The sequence below is a fragment of the Macaca fascicularis genome, chromosome 2 (assembly GCF_037993035.2).
Source record: "Macaca fascicularis isolate 582-1 chromosome 2, T2T-MFA8v1.1".
Lineage (NCBI taxonomy): Eukaryota > Metazoa > Chordata > Mammalia > Primates > Cercopithecidae > Macaca > Macaca fascicularis.
Genome location: NC_088376.1, coordinates 116925375 through 116943470, shown reverse-complemented (window position 1 = coordinate 116943470; position 18096 = coordinate 116925375). Strand labels below are relative to the sequence as shown.

Sequence of the window (18096 nt, the reverse complement as noted above, 5' to 3'; positions counted from 1 at the left end):
TGAGCAGCCTCTAAAAGCAAATGTCATTCCTGGGCCTGCCTCCTTGCATGCAGCAAAAACAAGCACTACCCACTGGGTGGGTTTTGCCCAGCGATGGCTGCAGCGTGCTCACAGCCACACTGTGGCAGGGGCAGGGTGTGTGTAATTATCCCTGCCCTAGCGATAAGTCAGACCCCTGATTGAAACCTGAGCCTCTGGGCAGGCTGTGTCCTTGTAGGATGCTACCTTTGAGCTACACGGTACAGTCTAACCAGCTATGGACAGGGGACAAGCAGCCTGCTGGCTCAGTCCCCCACGGCCCTGAACTTTATCCCCAAACACTATCCCCTCAGACAGCTTACAGAGCCTCTCCATGCTGTGCATCTTCCAGTGAGGCCAGCACGGGCAAAAGGAGGGGTCCTCACCTGTTTCTTTTCCTCGACAGAAACTGATATTGAGGATTTCCGTCTGTGTGTGAAGCTCACCAGAGAAATTTTTGCACAGGAAGCCCTGGCTCCGTTCCGAGGGAAAGAGCTCCAGCCAGGAAGCCACGTTCAGTCAGATAAAGAGATAGATGCCTTTGTGCGGGCAAAAGCCGACAGCGCCTACCACCCCTCGTGCACCTGTAAGATGGGCCAGCCCTCCGATCCCACTGCCGTGGTGGATCCGCAGACAAGGGTCCTCGGGGTGGAAAACCTCAGGGTTGTCGATGCCTCCATCATGCCTAGCGTGGTCAGCGGCAACCTGAATGCCCCCACAATCATGATCGCAGAGAAGGCAGCTGACATTATCAAGGGGCGGCCTGTACTCTGGGACAAAGATGTCCCTGTCTACAAGCCCAGGACGCTGGCCACCCAGCGCTAAGACAGTTGCTGCTGGAGGATGACCAGGGAAGCCCCCTGATAAGCCAAGAGGGCCAGCACAGCCCTTGCTCCCAGGTGCCTTCCTGAAACTGTCTAGCACACTGGGACCCAGGTGGTACCCTACTCAGTGGCTGAGAATTGGATAAATTCTTGGGAAATGAGACAAGTACTGGGCAGTGAATCGAGCTCCTTTTCCCCAGCCTTTCCCTGTGGGCCATTTGGGGAAGGCCAGCATTCAGGCTCAGATGCTTCTCCCTGCCTCCTGGAGGGACAGAAGGGGAGGATGGTTAACTCCTGCCGCATCCTTTGTCTCGTGTTCACATGGCATTCTCTAACCCAGGGCAGTGGTTCCTTCCCAGGCCATGCACAGAGGCTGGGTGCCTGCCAGACCCGCGGAGGGTTCGCCAAGGAAGGGGCGTCCTCCTCCTCGAGTTGCAAGCTTTAGCTGAGGCAGTGAGTCACACAGTAGTTAGTTCAGCCTCAGCTGGCACATAAGTCTCCAGTGTCCCTGTTCAGAGGGGAAAGTTGCCTGCTGGTAGAAAAACTGGCTTTTCCATTCTCGCTTCCTAATTTCATTCTCAGAGTAAGGCAGGTAACGGGGGCTTGGCTGGGTCACTCTGAGAGGGGTGTGGCTCTGGTTATTATTAAACTGGGGCCAGGTGTAGTGGCTCACACCTGTAATCCCAGCACTTTGGGAAGATCACTTGAGCTCAGGAGTTCAAGACCAGCCTGGGCAACATAGTGAGTCCTTGTCTCTGGAAAACAGTTAGCTCGGCATGGTGGTGTATACCTGTAGTCCCAGCTACTCAGGAGGCTGAGGCGGGAGGATGGCTTGAGTCCAGGAGGTCGAGGCTCCTGTGAACCCTGATTGCACCACTGCACTCCAGCCTGGGTGACAGGGTGAGACCCTGTCTCCAAAAAAAAAAAAAAAAAAAAAAAACCTGAGTTTTTTTGGATCTTATTCAATGGGAGAGGAGTCTGGAGGGAATACCACTTGACTTCACTACCTAAGGTTTTATGACTTAGCAATTTAAGAGGTTTTCCTTTTACCAAGAAATGCGGAAACCCGGAGCAAACCCCACATACCAGATCACTGTTTCCTACTGAAGCAGCTAGCCCGAGAAAGGACTCTCTCATAATGGGCTTGGGAAATGACTTGGCAGCCTGAACCATCCCAGCAGAGGACAAGGATGGTTAATTCTTATTCTCTAGACGTCCACAGGAACAGACTAGGATGGAAAACGCAGTTAAGCACAGCCATGCACCCTGTTTCTGTAGAAATGCCCCTGTGTGAAAGAAAAATAAATTCAAGATTGGAGTTTTGGAGGAAAAAAAATACAAGTAGCATTTACAACAGCTCTTTGCTCTTTAAATTTCTTACCATTCAATAAAATGATCCAGTCACTTACATTTGAACTGAGATGCCTTCTCCAGACTGTTCTGACAAGGTAATGGAAATAAAATGCACTTGGATTTTTCCAGACATCCACATCCACCATCAAGGTCTGAGAAGAAAAGCGTTGTTACGTGGAAACCTGCATCTGCACTAGGCTCAGAATAAGGACGGGAGAAAATTGGGGGATTCCAGGCTTTGCTGGGATCTGAGAGGATTGAGGTGGCATGCAGACTCTAGGGGATCCGACGGCCACAACTTAGTTGTGAGAAAACCTAGAAAGGCAGAAGGAAGACGCCCATCACACCTCTCCTTTTAACAATCTTAAGCAGCTCTTGTTTAATCTTACCTGTATTTTTAAAAAAATTTTTGTTCCAAGAGAGGGTCAAGAAAGAAAATTCTAAACTGGCCAAGAGACTTATTTATCCTACGGAGGGTCCCCACCTGCCCCACAGCAGCAGTCCATGGCCATCAGTCACCTGGGTCTCAGGGCTGCCTGCGGGAGTGCAGGCACAGGAGTTGAGGTGCCAGCCTACGGCTGGGAGGGCCTCATGCAGCTCTCCTGCTAGAGCATGTGTGGATTCAGGGGCAGGGGATGGTCCTGGGCCAACCATGACTCTGCTGACCCTTCTTCTCTGGAACAGGCATGGATATGGCAGGGTGACAGTCACTTAGTTCTACCATCTCTGTGTCCCATGGGTGTGTCAGCCTCTGAGACCACAGTGGGTTCAGTCTGGTGGCTGTATTTTAAAATAAGCAAGACATCATGTGGTAAGGAGCCCATTGAGGGTGCTGCTTGATTGCACCCAGGCCCTTCTCTCACTCTCAAATACTTAGTCATGTTGTACACAGTCGCACAATTTGGCCATAACAGGAATGAGACTCAAAAGAAAAGATGGTGAAGTGTCATATGTCCAGAACCTGAGAGTTCCCCTGCCATGAAGGGAGCCTTTCACCCCAGGAGGAGAGGCTGTCAGCTGAGGAAGCCAGCATGGGGGAGAAAGGCACTTGCTACACAGTGGGGTGCACAGAGGGTACCCCCCCATCTTCAGTCTCATAGGGAATCGGGCCCCTTGGCAAAAAGCTTGCAGTACCTAAAAACAGAGAAACATGCTTTGCAAAAACGGTTCACAAGCGCACAACAGAATGCTGCGCATGTGCCCAGTGCTCTTGAGAGCCCTGGCCTATTGCAGAAGCCTGTGTTGAAGCCGCTGCACTAGTAGAAGGCAGTTCCTGATGGAATAGGGGACGGGGTGGGCTGCGTGGGCGCCAAGAGCATCTGCCAGCCCAACTGGAGATGGTGAGTTCCTGAAGCAGGAGTTGTAGGCACCCAAACATCTAGTCTTTTCTGCTCGTAGCGAAGGTTGCAGACATCATCTCCATGAATTCAAATAGATTCTTCTTGGCTGGGCATGGTGGCTCACGCCTGTAATCCCAGCACTTTGGGAGGCTGAGGCAGGTGGATTACTTGAGGCCAGGAGTTCGAGACCAGCCTCGCCAACATGGTGAAACCCAGTCTCTACTAAAAATACAAAAATTAGTTGGGCATGGTGATGCACGCCTATAGTCCCAGCTACTTGGGAGGCTGATACAGGAGAATCTCTTGAACCTGAGTGGTGGAGGCTGCAGTGAGCCGAGATTGCACCGCTGCACTCCACCCTGGGTGACAGAGTGAGACTGTCTCAAAAAAACAACAAAAACCAGATTCTTCTCCAGCCAACCGGGTCCCACCACTCAGAAGTGGTTTCATGCTTCTGCTGATAAGCCATCTTAACATCAGATCCAATACAGATTTCTGTAAAGATAAAATACCATCTCTACTGGCCCTGTTTAGTGGCCCAGGCTGTCCCCACAGGACATCCCTGAGACCACCCTGTCACTCCTGATGTTGGAACCAGAGCCCAGGCCTGCTCCTCATTCTCTCCTGCCCTCCTAGTCCCCAGGAGAGGAGAAGAAATTCTGTTTTAGAGAAATAACCTTTTCAACAAAACATCCCTGGAGTCGGTTTTTGAGTTGGGGTGGGCTAGTCAGGGAGTCGGGGCTCTGTGCGTGATGTCAGCTAACTGTTTTTATAAACCAGCCAGCTACCCATCATAACAGTAAAAACTTTCATAGGAAATGCAATTGGCAAAGACACGATGCTGATATGTACACAAGGTGAAACTGCTCCAGTTTTTTCATAGCAGGGTCAGCAGTAAAGTGGTGCCCTGGTCCCATCTCACACAGGTGAGCCTGCACCGAGAGGTAATGTGACCCTCACAGCCCACCATGCCTGGCTTTTGCCTAATTCTGAAACTTCTTAGGATAGAGCTGGAAAGTGCCACCTGGTGAAGTGAGATCCAGCTGTCTGGGTGGGTATCGGAGTCCATAGGCTGAGCAGAGATGGTTCTCAGTGAGGTTCTCGCTGCCAGTTGACAGTGAAATCATAGCTGCCATTTACATTTTGGGAGATTATGAAAAACATAAGATTAAAGAAACTAAATATATTATTCCTGTGGACACAAAATGTGTATTTTTCAGGTGGGGAGGGAATAAAAAAGGAAAAACATTTCATCTTAAAACTTCCCTAAGACAAAGGAAAACAAAAAACCATGCTCTACAACTTCAAATTTTTCTTGCAAAGAAAAATTTAATATTCGATGAGAGGTTGAACCAGGCTTAAAGCAGACAGATATTAGGAAGTGGTGCAGCCTGTAAAAACGCCAGTTTGTAAGTACTGACTTTGGAAAAGATCATCGCCTCTACCAGACACTTAGGGTCCTGGTCTGGCGATTTTGGCCTGATGTGAAGCCACACAGTAAGACCAAGACCCGACGGAGAGAGAGACACAGAGTCCAAGATAATGTTGACAGTGGTGTAGCCCTTTAGGAGAAATGGTGCTCCCTGCAGCTGGTATTAGGTTACCATTGGCACTGAAGGAACCAGGAGGATAAGAGAGAATATGCATAATTTCAGAGCTGCCCTGGCACAGTACCTGCCCCGTCGGAGGCTCTCACTGGCAAATGCCAGCTCTATGCAAGGAGAGCTCCCAAATATAACAAAATTATTACACAGTTTTATTCTGAAGAACATTTTGTATTTTAATAAAAAAGGATTTATGTCAGGAAAGAGTCATTTACAAACCTTGAAGTGTTTTTGCCTGGATCAGAGTAAGAATGTCTTAAGAAGAGGTTTGTAAGGTCTTCATAACAAAGTGGTGTTATTTACAAAAAAAAAAAAAAAAAAAAAAAAAAAATCCATTAACAGGTTGTATATATACTATTAAAAATCCTGGACCAAAATTGCTACCTATCTTTTTGATTGCAGGGAATCCCTGCCAAGGTAACTTGACAGTCGGCATAATTCTGTTGACAGAAAAGGAAGCCTTGACGGTTCTAATTATCCAAAAGTGGGTTTTCATCAGGACATACAGTCAGAGTGTGAGTGCATTCTAATGAAAACTTCAGCCCTCATTCAGTTGCATATAAAAGCCCTCAAAGAGAACACACAGTACAGCAGTTTTGTAAAAGGCAACAATACGATTTGTACAGACCCCGACATTCCAATCCTATAGATCACCATGTTTTTCCTCTGTCCCCCCCACCCCAGCACCCCTCATTTCTTAAGCAGCACCACCAGTCCCCAGAGGACAAGAGCTGCTGTACCCCATCCACTTATGCATTTCTGCACCAGTGATGCAAAAAATGCCCTGGGTGGGCAGCAGAGAAAACCATAACTATGGATACCCAAGGGGCAGAACAGCCGGCTGGACCTGCTCTGTAATTCACTTACCAGAGGGTGGTTCAAGTCAAACAAAACCAAAGACAGTTGCAACGCATGGTGGATCCAAAGGTACGGTATCAAAATCATGGAACTCTTGCCCAAAGAAAAGACTGCAAATAGTCATCTGGTATATCTTGTGGAAAGATAGGTTTATAGTGACTCAAAATATTTTAGAAAAATTTCTGTAGTGTCAAGTTCTTTCAAACTTAAAATTTTACCCCCAGAGGATTTTCACGGAATAAATGAGAATTGGCTCTATTTCTTCTACTTCTGGATAGCCCGAGTAAAAATACTAGTAATTTCTAGATTTCAGTGGGGAACTACAATTATTAGGACCCATGGATATTGCTGCAGTTCAAATACGGTACAGTAATTACAAAATATAGACCATCTCTTTACAAATACAAATTATAGTATATTACAAGTCATGTACAGTAAATCTATAATTTTAAACAAACTAGTGTATCTAAGTTGACCTGGTTGCGAGTGCATTATTATTCCAGTTTACAGTTGCCCTTTAGCGTGACAGTCAGAAACCGACCATCGGAGTGAGATTCTCTTGTGTAAACTGGAGTGACGTCACAGAAAACCTTATTTGTAAGGTCCCATTGCCCTCACAATGATCGCTGGTAGCTGGGTTCTGACACACTGTATTTCAGAACAGCTAAACAGGAACCAGGATGCAGTGTATTTGGGGGAAAGGGTTTAAAAATGGGTATGTTGCGCCCAGTGACTGATATGCTAGACCGATGGCTGAGGTAATGACACAGGTGTGATGATCGTCATCACCTTTAACTTTCCCCTGCACCCCGCCGCCGTGCCTTCAGGTGGGTGGGCCTGGTGCTCTGGTACATGGGAGATGCAGACTCCACAGTAGTGCCCATCTGGACAATGGGGCAGGGCGGGTCTGGCCGCCTCACCCATCCTCTGTGAGAGGGCGGGGCCTGTTTCCTGCAGCTGGGGCCGAGCTCATGGTGCTCTGCCAGGCTCAACCACTTGGGACCTGTTCCTACCAGGTTTATGGCTTTCTTGAGGCATGACATCTCTTATACAAAAGTCTAATTGAATATTACTCCCAACTAGTGCCTAAACTTTCCTAACTATGAGGCACTTTTCTCCTGGCCCTCCTGTGCCCCACCTGAGGCCAGAGCCAGTCTGCCCCTCGCTGGGGGCTACAAGGTGGTGATGCATATCATTTCATCCGCCAGGTCCTCTTCATCCCTCCCAGGGTCTGGCTCTTCGTCGCTGTAGCCAGGACCAAAGTCCTGTAGCTCATAGTCCTGCCGGTGTGAGAGGGGGCCCACATCCCCGTTGGCTCGGGGACACACGTTCCCATTAAGCAGGGTGCTGGCTGCACTCTCCATCTCGTCGATGGTGAGGTCACAGGCATCAGCGATTTCATGTTTTGTTGCTGACACAAATTTTGGGTCCCTTGCATAGCGTCCCAAGCCTTCAGATATCAGGACCTGTACAGGAAAGAGGGATGGATGGCATGGGGGTGTTATAAGGCTTTGCAGGGCAGGGGGATGACAGAAAACTCCAGTGCTAACTGCACCATGTGCTTTGGGGATGCAGCTCAATCATGTTTTCTAGACCTCATACATAATAACTAATGTAAATGGCTTTGAAAATGTCCCGGAGCTAAAAAACTACACATGGTCCAACAAGAGTGAAACCCACTGGGGAAAGACATTTAGTATAAACTAGAAACATATGCTGGAACAGCACCTATAATGCCAGCACAGCTCATTTATGAGAATCAATGGTGGTGACCAGTTTTTGTTTGTGTGTGTGTGTGTGTGTGTGTGTGTGTTTTGAGATGGAGTCTCCCTCTATCACCCAGGTTGGAGTGCAGTGGTGTGATCTCGGCTCACTGCAGCCTCCACTTCCCAGGTTCAAGTGATTCTCCTGCTGCAGCCTCCCAAGTAGCTGGGGTTACAGGCATACACCACCATGTCAGGGTAATTTTTGTATTTTTAGTGGAGATGGGGTTTCACCAAGTTTGCCAGGCTGGTCTTGAACTCCTGACCTCAGGTGATCCACCCACCTCGGCCTCCGAAAGTGCTGAGATTACAGGCATGAGCCACCACACCCAGTGGTGGTGACCAGTTTTTACTCATGCTTCAGGTACATTCCTGCTGCTCAGAAGTGTCCGATTGAGGCAGCCTGGCTCACAGCCTGGCCGCCCTCCCACCACTGCCCTTCCTGCTGTTGCCCTTCCTGCTGCTGCAGTTGCACCTCTGCTGCTCCTGGTGCTTCCTGCCCACCATGGCCAAGAGCCATACTCACTGCCTCCACCAAGCTGTCTGCGCTCCTCTGCTTGTCGCTGTTTTTGTTCCGGAAGCTGCTGGGGACGGTCAGGCTGGCTGGTGTGAAAGTCCGGTAGGAGATGTCGGGCTCGTCTGTGTACCAGGAACTTCGGTGCAGGGATGGCAGGCTGCCGTTCATCTGGTCCAGGGCCTCTGACTGTTCCACTTGGATCAGGGGGGTGTAGCACGGTGTCCAGTCCCGGTAGGGAGGGGTTGCTGGAGGGGTGGCCCATGACCGGGTCGAGTGACTCGGTGAGTACTTCTGGGCTTTACTTGAATCTAGGCCAGCAACTGCCATGATCTGAGGAGAGAGAGGAGCGTTGGGAGACCAGAGGTTCTCAGAGGTCCGGGCCTCAAACCTCCTGCACACAGACCAAGCACGGGCGCTGCGTTCTCCAGGGGCAGTCCAGGCAAAGACTTGGAAGAGACATGGGTACACTGAATGAATGGGCGGTGACGACTTGGTTTTCTAGCAGACTTTTTCTTTTACCCCGAATCTATAATGTATTTCCTATGGCTTTTCCCAAGGAGTTATCAGTTGCTAATTCATGAAATTGCTTCAGAATGAAGAAGAATCAGGGAAGCCCAACAAGCCGTGGGTGTGAACACACCACCCAGTTCATGCTGGGTTTAAATACCGAAGTACCTTCAGGGGAAACTACCACTTCCTAGCACTTACAGGAAAACATAGCTGGTTCTCTTTGCTCTAGAATAATGCATCCTAGAGCTGGCATTTTGCATGTGCTAAAGCACTGTGTACAAGCCCGGTCCTACAATCCCACCACGGCAGATGCACCTTAGGGTTCACTCTGCAGAGAAGGACGGGGAACCCAGTCTGTAAACAGCACAGGTCCATGCCCACCACCCCATCGTGCACGAATGAATAGCATCTCTGATGTCATATTTTCAGAAAGAAAAAGCGCCATATTCTTATCCTCGAGGGAAAGCCCTGGTGAGTGGGCCCTGGCCCCACCCTCCTGCCTGTGCAGCCGCCCTCAATATGGGCAAATTGTTCTCCCCAGACTGCTCCCTTGGTAGGCAGGGGAGGTGAAGCCCGCATAGTGCCCACACGGCCCTGCCCACGGAGGGACCCATACACTTAACGAAGGAAGCACTTTAGAGAAAATGAAGGGCTGCACCGACTGTTCAGAGTCAGCCAAGTGGCCCCCGCCCCCTGAGCTCAGATCACATCAGGCTCCATATTCAATGCCCGGAAGAGGTGGTGGGGGTCGCAGGGAGGCACCTGGGTAGAGAGGCCAGCGTTGGCAGCTGGCTCCTCGGATTCCAATGCCAGCGGTCGCTTGCTTGTGTGAGCTTGGGCAGAATGGGGCTCATGGCGACAGCTATTTGGCAGGATTGTTACAAAGATTAACCAGACTGTAGGTGAAGATTCTCTCCTTCCCTCTTGGTGCTTAAGGCCAAAGAGAAGGGAGTGACCTGATGGTGGGTCCTATGTGGGGTGCCCCTGGGCATGGGGGCGAGACCAGGTGGGCCACTCACCTGTTGCTGCATGAGATGCAGAGGCAGGGCCGTGCGGTGGGGGAAGGTGGGAGATGAAGGGACCTCCTCCTGGCTGCTCTGCCGGCGCAGGCACTCGAAGTTGAAGGAGGATCTGCGGTGGGCTGGGAAAGCAAAGGGCATCATGCAACTGTGAAGCAGGTTCTCGGCTGGGACACTGTCTCTCAGTCAGGGTGGTCCCGGACGCTCAGCAAGGAGCCCAGGAAGAAGCAAGTGGTTTGTCCGAGAGAAAGATTAGGTAGTGAGGTCTCCAAACTTTAGGAGGAGAGGATGAAGGCAGAAGCCCCAGTGAGGGATGTTTTTAAAAGTACGAACTTACTACCTTTAAATGTTCGCCTGTTCTCAGGAGGAGGAGCGAAGGCAGCCCCTAGGGCAACTGATCCGAGTCAGAAGCCCTGGCCCTGCATACTGTGGGGCGCACACAGGACTTCAGTGCAAGAACCCAAGTCCTGCCAGAACCCCACGACACTTCCCACTGTCACCTTCCAGATACCCTAAGTGTCCCCAAGGGCTGACATATCTTGCTGGGGCTCCTGTGTTTACACGTGTTTTAAAGGGAGGGACTAACTGCACTGATCAGCTTAATAAGCAAATTTTTTTGTTGTTGGGAAAGATTCAGCTTCTCTAGCACTGAAGACAAACAAGGACAACCCTACCTTTAAGAAAACGCTTGTCCTGCCAACAGCTCTTCCGACAGAGGCTCACACACAGCCTGACAAGACCATCCACGGCTCCCAGCTGCACAGGGCACCAGGCCCAGGAGATCAGTCTGAATTCTGGGGCCCTAAGACACAGCCAGCAGCCTCCTCCCAGAAACCTCCTACCCTTGCAGGGGTCTCCGTGGAGAGCACACCTACTTTACAAGGCATTTTTATGGCTCTTATCTTGACTGCTGCTTTTCTCAGGTCACAGGGCCTTTCTCAGCCCTGGCAAAACTCCACAGGCCCCTCATTCCTCTATTGGAAAGCCCAGGGCCTAGCCAGGAGAGGATTCCCAGGCACACTGGGGCTGCACACACAGACTGGGCTGAGTCCTTGGCTAGGCACTGCCCAGGAGAGAGGAACGAGACAGCCAGTCCTGGTCTCTCGGGCCCAGTGTGCACTGTGGGGCCTCCTTGTTCAGTTGCCTACATGGAACACACACGGCTGCCTCATCAGAAAGCCTGCCCTCCACGCACCACCCAGGGGCCAACTGTGCTGTGGAGCACGGGTTTCCAGATCTAATGGCAGGGCGGGGGGCTGGGAAAGGAGAGCAGCAGTCCCTCTCCCGCATGCGGTGCTTTTCCATGTCTAAAATGCTCCATGGATCCCCACCGTCCCTGTGCTCTGCACAACACTCTCTGGAGGAGGAGGGAATCCCCATGCAGCTGAGAACACAGGCGGAGGAGTGAAATGTTCTCCCTGTCCAAGGTCTGAGCTGCGGGGCAGCAAAGCAAAACCACCTCACGAATCACGAGCACAGCCACTCCTACCCACTCAGCTCCTCTCTGGCACTGTGGCCGGTGGGATTCATGTGCTTGCTGGCTTGGCCAGGTAGGAAACAGACAAAGGCCAAGGCCCGAGGAAGGCAGTGGAACTCACAAGGGCGAGGGCCTCCACCCGGCCTCACCTGCATCTGTTTCATCTAGTATTTATGGAAACAGAGTGACTTCATTTAGCAGCCTGTGTTTTGGGCTGAGGAATTAAATATTAACCATGGAAATGGGTCTGGTCACATTCCCCAGTGGGGCTGTGACAGCTGGAGTGAGGCAGAGGGCCCTGGGCACCTCCCAGCGGTGCTTTATAGTATATGCAGTTGGCAGACTCAGAAGCCAATGTGTCACGGCTATTTTTGGTTACTGATTAGAGTCCTCTTCAAAAATATGCTTGATTCCTCAGAAATTCCAGAAATGGATAGTCCTTAATCGTCATCAAAATGCCCACATGTTCAAAATGAAACTGTTCAGCCAGGAGCTGGAAGGGGCCAGGGCTGCACCCCTTCCCCCAGCTGGAGTTCCTCGCTCAGGATGACCCAGATCCTCCAGCTCCTGCCACCCACTGCTGCAGAGGGAAAGTAGGTGGGAGCAGCCAGCCCCAGCTCCAGCCCCTCTAGGCGGGATGGGTTTCCTGGCCCCAGAGTGAAGGGGACCAACAAGTCCAAAACCTGCCCCGTGAACAGAGGGCACTGACAGACCTGACACAAAGATGAGGGAGGAGGAGGGAAAGTGAGGGAGGAGGAGGGAAAGTGAGGGAGGAGGAGGGAAAGTGAGGGAGGAGGAGGGAAAGTGAGAGAGGAGGAGGGAAGGTGAGGAAGGGGAGGAGGGGGGAAGAGAGAGGAGGGGGAGGGGGAGGAGGGAAGATGAGGGAGGAGGAGGGGGGAAAATGAAGGAGGAGGAGGGAAGATGAGGGAGGAGGAGGAGGGAAGATGAGGGAGGAGGAGGAGGGAAGATGAGAGGGGAGGAGGAAGGAAGATGGGAGAGGAGGAGGGAAGATGAGGGAGGAGGGAGGAGGAGGAGGGAAGAGGAGGAGGGAAGATGAGGGAGGAGGAGGAGGAGGGAAGATGAGGGAGAAGGAGGAGGGGGGAAGATGAGGGAGGAGAAGGAGGGAAGATGAGGGAGGAGGATAAGGTCTGGAGGGGCCTGAGGACAGATGGACACCAGAATGTCCAGGTGGCCCTCAGAGGCATGGGGTTTTGCAAGACGGGCCTGGGGCACAGCTGGCTCTGCACTTGAGCCCACTCTTCCCCTTTGGGGGCTCAGTCACCCCATCACAGAGTGGAGCAGGGCTGACAACAGCAAAAGCATGTATGTGGTTTGCCTACCTCTCAGGATGGTCCCAGGTTCAAAGACAATGCTATGTATGCAAAACAACCCTCACCAGATGTGCGTGTGCAATCTCAGGGCCCCACAGCCTCTCTCTTCTCAAAGAGAGTCAAGCACGGCGCTGAAGAGGCTGGAGATCTATCACGTAGGATGTGGATGAGAAAGAAAGGAAAGCAGACACACTCTCTGACCCGGGGCTGGTCTTGAGGACTAAGGGTCCTCACCTGGCAGCACACATCCATCACCCGCCCCCAGAGCGGGGGTGGTGGAGAGGCACACTGTTCCCCAGGAGGTTCCACCCAAAACAAAAAATCTGGCCTCACATGCTGGGGTGGGAGGTAGTAGGCGTCTCCTTGGAGATCTCCGTGAATCATAGCAAATGGGCGAGTCATCGTCCTCCAAGAATCCTTGGGGGTGATGGTAGCCTCGGGGCCTCTCAAAGTCCACGTTTCTGCCTGGGTATCTGCTGTAGTAGCCATAGTTTTGCCTGGAGGTCAGAGAAGAGGGCAGTAAAGTTCTAGGTAACAAGCTCTGTCACTCAACCCTGCCAGACTGACATCCATGCTCCTCTCCCCACCTCCTCCCTTGGACACAGTAGGACTGGCTGAGTCATGAGGACAAGGCTGGCTTCAGTTTCATGGAAGATTCCAGATGGAGAGCAAGGGCCATTACAGGAAGGTTGGGGACTGGAGGCCTGTGCTGAAGGATGTGCTGGCAGTTTTGATCCCTCAGCTCCAGGGCAAACGTGGATTGCAGATGTCCTGTGAGCCAGTCTCTCACCCACTCATTTCCTCCGAGAGCCCCTCTCCTGAGCGCCTTCCCTCTGCCAGGAACTGGGCACCAGGGACACCAAGATGCATGAAGCATGAGCCCCACCCTCAATGGGCTTAGAAAATGCCACGAGCACAGAGAAATCGAATGCAAGCTGGAAAAAGCCAGTGCTGGAAGAGAGGAACTCATATGGTTCCATGAGGTTTTCTTTCTGGGGGGTGGGAGAGGGATTTCAATTCCAGTCATGGAAACAAAAAGCAAGGCCCTAGAGCAGACCCTCGAGAGGGGGGATGAGGCCAGCAGATGGAGTGAGGGCATCCAAGCAGGCGCCAGTGTGAACAAAAGCCCTAGAGAAGGGAACACAAGTTCCTTTGGCTCAGAGTCAGTGGTTTCAGAAGTCAGGCATTTGAAGGAGACACAGGGAAGAGCCTCGGGAGCAGAGGGCGGAGGGTGATTTTCATCCGCCTGCTACGCCTCCTAAAGCAGAGTGCTCATTCTAATTACAAACATTCTTTCTGCAGGACAGAAGCCAGACGGACCCCTCTGCTGAGTGACCCCTTGTTTCTTCATCTCCCCAAGAGACCCCTTGAAGTGACAGGAGGCAGGTGCTGTGCATGAGGACCTGGCCGAGCTCCAGGCTGGCCGAGCCGCTGTGCACACAGAGCCCTGGGGCCACCAGAGCTCCAAGTGTTAATTCAGCAAAAACTGATCTCTCCAAAGACAGGGGGTGGTGGAAAGGCACTAACCCAGCCATGAAGCAGGCCCAGCTCCCATTTCCCAAGCTGTCACTAAAAAGCCTCAGAGGCCCCTAGTGGAAATAAGCAACAGGTCTGAAAGAATAGTCCCCACCCTGCCTCTCTGTGGTTCTCTTTCTCCAGCTCCACTCTCCCTCTGGCCTGGAGTTTCTGCTCCCGTTTTGCTTTTTTAGGGGAAGCCCAGTGCAGCTGCCGGTGGCCCTGGCTTCCTGAGCAGGCAGAGCACCAGGGCAGGGTGGCCTCCTGCTCTCCACAGGAGCCAGAGCAGCTCACCTGCTCCAGGTGGGCGAGCTGTCATCCTCATAGCACTCCTCGCTACTGAAATACTCCTGCTCCCCGAAGCAGCGGGGGTCCCTGAAATAGCCATGTATCTCTGGGTCTTCCCGGCAAATAGTTGGGAGCTGTTCATCTCCTGAGTCGGACCTGCAGGCGGGAGAGAGGATCTGAGAACCTGGGCAGGCGGCAGATAATTCCTGCTGCAGCCGCACCTCTGCATGTGGCCAGCAACCCTGCCTGGGTGCTCCTCACTTCTCCCAGCATGCACCTGCCTCAGGCAGCACTGGACTGCTCAGGCTTCTGGCAACGGCAATGTGTGTCTGTCTGTGTGTGTGGTGTGCCTGCGTGCCAGGATAGGGTCTCTCTCAGTGCCCTGCACAATGTTGGTGTCAAACCATTGTGTCCAGAGGCCTTGGAGCCAAAGGAATAGGTGCAATTCGGAGAACAGAACAAAAAAATGGACCTACGATGCTGCAAACAGTGGTCGGCGGCCCCGGGAAAAAGACCTGGGTTCCCAGGGCATCTGCTCTGATCCCTCCCTCTCCTTCTAGTCCCCCAGCTCCAGCCTAGTGTGACTTCAAAACCTGGAACAAAGGAGCTTCCTGGCCACCGACCTCTGCTATATCAAATCAGGAAGGTCACGTGAGTTCTGGATACAGTGCCACAGGGGAAACTGTCACAGAACATGTCCACCATGTTTCCACAGGCTGCCCTGCCTCAGGAATGTGGTAAGTCTCCCTGAAACCCGGCTCATGCTGGCTTCAGTCCTCAGAAAAGGCCTTGGCTAAGTCAATCCTCTCTCCAAAGGAAGGATGGTGCTTCCTCCGACTTCTCCACTTTTTTGCACCCAGCTCGGGCCCACATGGCTCCCGACTTCACTTGATAACATGACACCGGAAGAGCTATCCTCCCCTGGCCCCCAACAAAATGAGCATTCCAACCACGATTCAACTCAGGTCAATATGCGTGGAGTGGAATATACTACACATATCTCGAGGGCTTCAGGGAAAATGACAAGATCCCATTCCTGACCTTCGGGAGGTTTGGGTCATGCTGCAAAGCATCCACAAGAAGCCTGACTCCAGAGAGCAGCTGCAGCTGCCAGCCACACAGGCTGAGGCCTCCATAAGTGCACAATGGATGCTCCTAATGCCATTGTGAGGCCTGCAGGAGCCAGCCCATGGGGTGTACCTTGTGTGTGGACACCAGTCCTTGGATGGCAACAGTCGACAGAGATATGGATCTGAAGGTGCCTTTGCTTAGAAGCAACAACCTCTGACCTCTGAGTCCCCAGCCATGAATTATGATAACCTTTAACAGGCTGGCCTAAAGAAGTGTTTCTCATTCTTCAGCACTCAGAGAGGCCAGATGGTAACATACCATCACAGTATTTAACACGAAAACAGGTAATGAGCACATACCTAATGTAAGTTTCATAATAGCGGGTTCTATCCAGGAAAGGCATAACATGGGAAGGAGGGAGAAGATAAAAGTTAATTTCCAACCAAATTTACAATGCAAACATCAGGCTACCTCCTAGAGAAGGGGTTAGCAAATTATGATTTGCCATCCACATGGGGGCTGCCACCCGGGCTTCTATGACCCATGGGCTATAAACAGTTTTCATAGTTATAAAGGATTGAAAAAAAAAAAAAAAAAATCCCAAGACAAAAACTATCTCATCATATGTAAATATATGAAGTTCAAATTTCAGTGATCATAAGGGAAATTTTACCGGGACACAGCCACACACCATTCACTTACATATTTCACACTGCAGCGGCAGAGCTGAGAAGCTGCAAGACTGTATGGTCCTCAAAGCCTAAAATACTGACTCATTGACCCTTTAGAGAAATAATTCATCAACCCCTGTCGCACAGTATGTGAGCACAACTGAGAGGCGGGTTTGTGGCTGCTGTTTTAAGGCCCCTCGGCGACCCCATACAGGACGTGGGATGGCACGTGGCCCTTATCCTTTAGGTTCATCACGTGGAGAGTGTCAGAGGCGGCAATGACCTGGGGGGCACTCACAGATCCTGACACAAACGCCTACGGGGAACCTCCTCCATGCTCCAGAGCACAGAGGACAGACCCGCCTTGCTCCTTGGGACTAGAGGCAACACGGGTGGACACCACACGAGCAAGTGCAAACACACCGTCAAGGTTACCTTTTCACACTGGACCTTCTCTGAGGCTCCCGGTCATGCTTGTGGGAAGAATGATGCCCATTTTCAGACACATGCTCAAGGTTCCCAATGCTGGGCCGCTTTCCATGGGCAGCTTTGGACATATTGGCATTATTGAGATTGGCATTTGTTGAGGTGGGAACTTGCTTTCCTATGGAATTATGGTTATGATGGTTATGACACACCGAATTTCCTGCTGGAGGAAACAGCGGTTTCTCAGTATCACTTGCAGGTGGAATTGAAGGCCTTTGGACATGCAGGGGACGGTGGGTGGTATTGGTCTGCTGAAGGGAATCTCTCCTATCACTATTAACATGATTGACATGGTTTCCAAGCAGGGCACCATTTCTCTGCAAAATAATGGGAGACAACACCAGGTAATTTAACAAGTATTTGATGCAGACTAGCTATGTTAGGTAACTTTTTCTACATGAAAAACAAATTCTAGGCAAGTTCCGTAGGATCCCTGTAGAACAATCTGAGTGTCTTAATGATCAGGGTGAATGTGACTGTGTGGCAGTTGGTCCCCCCGAGATGAGGAAGGTTACCGATTTCCTGAGCTGGGGAGCAAGCTGTCGGCTGTCACTCGAGTGTGCTCTTCCGGTTGCTCCAAGTTGGGGTGACTTATACCCAGCTGGGCTGGCTGGTGGCCCCAAGGTTGGGCATGGTCTCTGGGCTGGGGGACTGAAAGCCAGCTGGTGGATCAAAGAGCTGGCCCCATAAGGAGAAGGGTAGTGTGGGCAGCTGCCAGAAGGACCCAGGACCAGGATGCTCGTCCACATGGCCAGTGGCTGTGGCCGAGCTCCTCAGAAGCAGGCACTGAGGGGAAGGTGGATAAACTCAGGGAAAGAGCTGGCCTGGCCCTAGAAGAGGTGCTGATGCATGGGGAGGGTCTGTAGGCGGGGGAGGGTGTGGTCTGAAAGCCCCTCTAGACCCTGGGGCTGGGCTGCATTCTCCAGACTCTTCCGTGGATCATTAACTGCCCAAACTGGAGTCCTGCCCTGCTATTTCCAGGTGGCCAGTGTGTAGCTAGGCGTGGAATAATTACTTTGAACACATCATCTTCTTCTTCTCGTTTTGTTTCCTCAGGCTCGTCATCTTGCAAATCACACGATATAGCACGCCGGATTTCTGGCCCAATGTCATGCAGTGTCCTTAATCCCGCCTAGATCAATGGAAATGGCAGAACAGGTTAGACCACACATGGGCCCTGGGGCCAGCCTGGGTCCTGGCTTTGCTCCTTCCTGATTCAGCGGTGGGGAGGAAGGCTTCCCCAAAAGCCAATCCAGGGCACTGACTGATGTCACTGAAGGCAGTCTAAGGGTTGCTGGTATGGTCAGGCATCCAGATGGTCAAGAAGGTCCTAGGTAGGATGCCTGAGGCCTGCAACCCAGTAGCTTCCTTTGCAAATACCCCCACTTCCAAGGAACACTGCCTGGTTACTAGTGCTAGGGTCTGCCAAGCCAAGAGCTTATGTCCCTGTC

At 51.7% G+C, this 18096-nt stretch overlaps 2 protein-coding genes across 32 annotated transcripts in view; one reads left to right on the top strand and one right to left on the bottom strand.

Annotated features, from left to right (window-relative positions):
• Positions 1–2262, top strand: part of CHDH (choline dehydrogenase) — a 31347-nt gene extending 29085 nt beyond the window's left edge. For all 8 annotated transcript variants that reach the window (XM_045386059.2, XM_045386055.2, XM_045386057.2 and 5 more), the window contains one exon: positions 425–2262. In XM_045386059.2, the coding sequence (XP_045241994.2) occupies positions 425–843 (419 nt within the window). In that variant the 3' untranslated portion in view covers positions 844–2262. The remainder of the gene's footprint in view (positions 1–424) is intronic.
• Positions 2263–5289: 3027 nt separating this feature from the next.
• CACNA1D (calcium voltage-gated channel subunit alpha1 D) overlaps positions 5290–18096 on the bottom strand; it is a 326154-nt gene continuing 313347 nt past the window's right edge. For 18 of the 24 annotated variants that reach the window (XM_005547396.5, XM_005547395.5, XM_045386046.3 and 15 more), the window contains 8 exons: positions 17661–17777; positions 16595–16962; positions 15848–15874; positions 14424–14573; positions 12948–13111; positions 9807–9928; positions 8287–8607; positions 5290–7463 (listed from right to left, as the gene is read on the bottom strand). In XM_005547396.5, the coding sequence (XP_005547453.1) occupies positions 7170–7463; positions 8287–8607; positions 9807–9928; positions 12948–13111; positions 14424–14573; positions 15848–15874; positions 16595–16962; positions 17661–17777 (1563 nt within the window). In that variant the 3' untranslated portion in view covers positions 5290–7169. The remainder of the gene's footprint in view (positions 7464–8286; positions 8608–9806; positions 9929–12947; positions 13112–14423; positions 14574–15847; positions 15875–16594; positions 16963–17660; positions 17778–18096) is intronic. The other 6 variants (XM_005547398.5, XM_074032479.1, XM_074032485.1 and 3 more) reach the window with 3 other exon arrangements.